The sequence below is a fragment of the Hipposideros armiger genome, unplaced genomic scaffold (genome assembly GCF_001890085.2).
Source record: "Hipposideros armiger isolate ML-2016 unplaced genomic scaffold, ASM189008v1 scaffold_62, whole genome shotgun sequence".
NCBI lineage: Eukaryota > Metazoa > Chordata > Mammalia > Chiroptera > Hipposideridae > Hipposideros > Hipposideros armiger.
Genome location: NW_017731412.1, coordinates 474,523 through 480,345, shown reverse-complemented (window position 1 = coordinate 480,345; position 5,823 = coordinate 474,523). Strand labels below are relative to the sequence as shown.

General features: G+C 38.7%; 1 protein-coding gene across 13 annotated transcripts in view; it reads left to right on the top strand.

Moving 5' to 3' along the window:
* Positions 1-5,823, top strand: part of ATXN2 (ataxin 2) — an 81,694-nt gene that overhangs the window by 3,897 nt on the left and 71,974 nt on the right. For all 13 annotated transcript variants that reach the window (XM_019641612.1, XM_019641609.1, XM_019641607.1 and 10 more), the window contains exon 4: positions 4,738-4,888. In XM_019641612.1, the coding sequence (XP_019497157.1) occupies positions 4,738-4,888 (151 nt within the window). The remainder of the gene's footprint in view (positions 1-4,737; positions 4,889-5,823) is intronic.

Below are 5,823 nucleotides of genomic sequence, written 5' to 3'. Positions count from 1 at the left end.
ACTCATGGCAGCCCAGCTCCAGGTCGAGCTGTTGTTCACCATCTTAGCTGTGGAGGGCAGTGTCACTGGCCCCCATGTGGGATCTGAACCGGGCCCCCCCTGCTGCTCAGAGCTGGCGTCCCAAGCCAGCTCTTAACCAACGTGCCACTCGGCCGGCCCGGTTCTAAAATTCTTCAATTGATGTTTCTTTAATCAAATTGTATAGTCAATTCTATGGCAAATTGTAGTTCACAACAATTTTTAGTTTTCATGATTCAGTCTATGCCAAGAGCTGTTTTTGTTACGCTGATTTTTCTACACTGTTACTTAGACGTTGCAAGCCACCCAAAAGTTACAGCCTTTTTCTTGGTCCTCTTAACAAGGTTCTTACCTGTAGTTAACTTGCTTTTTCAGAAGCTAGCAGTGCTAGGTACTCTGTAACTGCTTTGCAGTGCTAATGAAAGCGCTGAGTTCTGTACTTGTATCTTCTCAAATGTCTGTGTCTTTGATCCACAACTCTTTGTCTAAGAGTCCTTCAGTGGCCAGTACAAGGCAACAAGTCTTTTTTTAGTTTCTGCCTTTGGAGTTGATCTTGTTTATGTCTAGGAGCACAAAATGATTTATATTTATACTTATACTATTGAAGTTCTTCACTGTTTTAAATTTAAGAATTAACTTTGCACATAAGCCAAAGGGGAAAATAAAATTTTAGTTGAATTTAGTATATAACACTCGGGAAAAAGTAGTGGCCACAACAACAACAAAAGGTTCCTTCTCGATTGGGTACCGGGCCATTTAGCTAACAGCCATTCACAGTATGATTTAGTTTTTATTAAGTGAATTGGCATTTCCCAAATTGGGAATGGTAACTATTACTTGGAGATAATTATGGCATCCCATTTTTTGATTCTCTTATATTTTAAAATTTTTATTTATTTTATTATGCCTTTATTTCTCAGATAATTTGTGTTCTTTGTGGAAAGCCAAGAAAATACAGATCAAAGCAATAGCTTTGACAGTGTTTTCAGTACATTCAGTAAAGGAATGAATGTATTTTGTTATATACATAAAAATACAGTTTTCCCACTACTAGACTGAAGAACAAATGGACAGCAACTTGTCTGTTCCCCTTCCCCGAATCCCCAATGCTGTTCCCCTCCCCCAATTCCCCAATAAAATAAAATGTAAAAAAATACAGTTTTGTTGATGAGGACATTCAATAGTAGCGTAATTTCAGGTATTTTATTTAAAGACTGTAGTGGTTTAGTGAATTATACAATTATGTCCAGTGTATGATATCCTGAAAAGAGTATTAAATCATATATTTAGGATTTCAAGTCTCTTAAGCCAGCTTCTTAACACTACCCTGGCAGAAGTTTCCCTTTATAAAAGTTTTATTATGGAGATGCTATTAATATAGAGAAAACTTTTTTAGAGTGATTAATTGGCATAGTTCATTAATTATAAAAATTAAGGAATTTAGGACTGTGTATTAAAAGATTTACTCAGATTCCTAGTTCCCTTGAGTAAATGAAGGTAGGGTTTAACAACATTGAGTCTTAATACTGGGCTCATATTTTAGTCACCCATGGAATTTCTAAAAATGTCTAGTTATCATTTCTAGAGATTCTGACTTAACTATAATAGCCTGGAAGAGGGTCTGGGCATGTGATTCTGAGGTGCAGTCAGGGATGTGAAACCACTGGTTTCATGTCAGATCCTAGGAATGGCTCTATTCTGTGGGTCTTGGGGATTTGTACTTCCATTTCCTTTCCTCACAGTGCCCTTTCTCAGAATTGGAGAGTCTCTTGAATAGTCTTTGGTGGTATTAGTTTGATACTCCTTTTCTCCATCTTAAATGAGCAGATGGATGGAGGTGGTTTTTATTGTTTTTTTTAAGGATTAATAGAAGTGAATGAGTGAGAAGATGAAAAATTATTTCCTTTCTGAGTTATTATCTTATAATTTTCTTTGTTATAATACTGTCAAATTCTCAAGGTAGATAACATTAACTAAAATTTGAATGCATATTCTGTGTGCCAGACTCTGTGCTAAGTGTTTTATGTGCATTGGTTTCATTTAATCATCACAACTTTTTTCTGAAGTGGGTAGGTTATTATCCACATGTTGTAGATGAGGGAATGGAGACACAACTTGGTAAAGTGAGGACACTAATCCAGCACTTTCTAACTCTGAGTCATGTTCTTAGACATAAATTATGCAGCCTAATTTGTTGTTTAGCTAAACCGTGTCAGAATAAGTCGGCATTTACCTTACAGGATTTCCCCACAAATAAAGCCAAAAGTGAAAACCAAAATTTCCACTCAGTATAAACATGCAGATTTTTACATTGTTCAAGATTCTTTTCAGGGCCGGCCGAGTGGCTCAGTTAGTTAAGAGCTCACTCAAGAGTGCGAGCTCTGAGCAACAGGGTCGCCGGTTTGATTCCCGGCCTGAGCTGAGCTCTGCTGAGCTGCCAACAGGTGGCAGGATGGCTCAGCTATTAAAAAAAAAAAGATTCTTTTCTTTTTTAAATCTTTGGCTTTATTTTTAAGGAACTTTTTAAAGTTAGTAAGGTCAATGTGGTTTACACATGCAAATCAGTAAGAGGCCTAGAAATAATTGATATCTTTTTATGATATGGTGTATAAGTTTCATTTGCTCTCTTTTTTTAGTTTTAAAGATTTTATTGGGGAGTTGGGGGAGGGGAACAGCATTGGGGATTCGGGGAAGGGGAACAGACAAGTTCCTGTCCTTTTGTTCTTCAGTCTAGTTGTGAAGGACGTTGCTTCACTGGCCCATGTTGGTATTATCATTGCGCTTTTCCCGGGTGAGGCAGATTGGTCACCCGCCACTAGACAGCCGCTCAGCATGGCTCTTGGCAGCTCACACCAGCCGCCGGCTGCTCACGCTCCCAGCCACTCACGGCAGCCCACTGCAGCCTCACTGCAGCATACGCCGTCACTGGTGACTCACAGCAGCCCAGCTCCAGGTCAAGCTGTTGTTCACCATCTTAGCTGTAGAGGGCAGCGTCACTGGCCCTCATGTGGGATCCGAACCGGGGCCCTGATGCTCAGAGCTGGCGCCCCAAGCCAACTCTTAACCAACGCGCCACTCGGCCGGCCCTCATTTGCTCTCTTGAATGTTATACATGTATCATTTTGATTTATGGGCAAAATGAAAAGTAGCTTTATATTTGAAGCAGTGGCTTCTTTTTGCACACATAATTAAAAGAAATCATCAGATTATGACTGGAAAATTAGTGTTTTATTCTTCATTTGAATTCCATTCCAGACAGATCTGGGATGCTTTTCTTTCCCCCCCTCTTCATTTTGCCATCTATTTTTTTAGGGCATCAGCTGCCTTGTCTTTGCATCTGTCTACCTTGGAATGGACATGTTATTTCCACTTGCTTTTTACCTTGGTTTCCTGTCTCTTTCCCATGCCCCTTTCTTACTTGCTTTTCTCCCTTATCCTCTTGCTGCTCTTCCTGTTGCTCTTTTATTCATATTTTGCTCTTTAATTTAATACCCCAACTCAGCTATATTTTAGTTCTGTGGCTTCTGCTTCTTTATCCTATTTTCCCTTATGTTTATTTCTACTGCTTTATTTGTAGTATTCTCAGTCTAGAGAACAAGGGTCAGCAAGCTTAATGCCTGTGGTCCAAATCCACTCATCAGTAAATAAAGTTTTATTGCAACACAGCTATGTCCATTCTTTTATGCGTTGTCTGTGGCTGCTTTCATGCTACAGCGATAGAGTTGAGTAGTTGTAATTAGAGACTCTATGGCTTGCAAAGTCAAAAAATATTCACCGTGTGATCCTTTACAGAAAAAGTTTGCCAACTCTTACCTAGTCCTAGGTAATTTTTCCTACTGCATTTGGGCTATTAGGACTGATTAAAAATATATACTGGGGGCTGGCCGAGTGGCGCGATGGTTAAGAACTGGCTTGGGACGCCAGAGGGCCCCGGTTCGGATCCCACATGAGGGACAGTGACACTGCCCTCTACAGCTAAGATGCTGAACAACAGCTCAACCGGGAGCTGGGCAGCCGTGAGTCGCCGGCGACGGCGTAGGCTGCAGCCCCTGCTGCAGTCCCTGCTGCAGTGGGCTGCCATGGGCTACCGTGTGTAGCCAGCAGCCGCAGTGAGCGGNAGTTCTTAACCAATGCGCCACTCGGCCAGCCCTTTACTGTTTTTTGTTAAATGTGAAACCCCATGAATCATCAACTGCTGTATATTTGTATGGCTTCCAGACAGTGCCTAGTAGTTTCTGATTTAGCAATTTATAGTTGTGGGGTAGGATGTTTGTCACATTTTCATGCTCAGTGCTTTACCTTTAAATCACTTTTTAAAACCACTTTGAATCATTTTGTTCTTAAGTTTAAAATACTGATTATTTTATAGTTGGTTTGTATAACCAAAAAGACTTCTTGCTTTTTGTGCTTATTAAAATATTTTGGCCTTTTCAAGCATTGTGGACTAGAAGAGGGACTGGGTACTTCATTGTCTTCCTCTTTATCACTATTAATGTACTTAAGACGGACCATGCTAGCAAGGATCCTTTTAGATGAGGATGTTTGAATGATGGAATGGATAACAGGTATTTCTGAGAAAAATATATGATTATAAGGTTCTCTTAAGATGGATTATTTTTGCCAAAAGCATATAAGAAATAGTACCCTGCTGTGCTGAAGAATTTCTGTCAAATTTTATTTTGTAAATGTTTGAATATTGACTCATGTTTTTCATTTTAGTGTGATTTGGTACTTGATGCTGCACATGAGAAAAGTACAGAATCCAGTTCGGGGCCAAAACGTGAAGAAATAATGGAGAGTATTTTGTTCAAATGTTCAGACTTTGTTGTGGTACAGTTTAAAGATATGGACTCCAGTTATGCAAGAAGAGGTGAGTTTTGATTTCCTAAATATGCTTCATGGTTTATAAGATTGTTCAAGCAGACTCTCTCTATTCATCATACGGACTTTATTTTTATTTATTTATTTATTTATTTTTAAGAAACATGGGCTTTTTAGAATAACTTGATTAAAACAAATGGGACTATTAATGCAGTTTTGTTGGAAAGTATTTAAAACTTCAGTGGAAGATTGGTATTTTTAGTAGAATAAATAATGAGAGTTTGTGTTGTATTGAAATAGTTTGTAAAGGATTTTCTATAGTTTTGTGGTTAAGAATGCTACTGATTATACTCAGCTGGTATATTTCTTGTCCCATTTGTTCTACAATGCATTCGTATATAAATTTTTAGTTTTATAATGCTTATAAGTAACGTTTATAGTTTTATTATGCTTATAGTTCTATAAATGCTTTAGTTTTATTAGTTTTATGGAAAGAAATCAAAAGCACAGGGCTAAGGGAGAAGGCAGAGAGCTGTGGGTAGAGAAAACGATTGTCTAATGAAGGTGAAAGTGGTAAAGAAGGTGAACATGTATATTTAAAAGGACATTCGGAGTATGGGTCTATGTTTTGAGAATATAAAAGTGATGATGTAGTTATATTAAAATTTAGTGTGTTTTTAAGTGTCCTTTGAGGAGGAAAACGTAGGAATTGCTCTTAACTCATTTGGAGAGCACACTGCAGTGCTGAGTGTTCAATAATATATTGAAAGACTCTTCTGGGCAGTTTTGAACTTGGTTCTAAAATTCTTTTTTTTTTTTTAAAGATTTTATTGGGGGAATTGGGGGGAGGGGAACAGCACTGGGGAATTGGGGGAAGGGGAGCAGACAAGTTGCTGTCGTTTTGTTCTTCAGTCTCGTTGTGGAGGACGTCACTGGGCCATGTTGGTATTATCATTGCGCTCTTCCCAGGTGAGGCAGATTGGT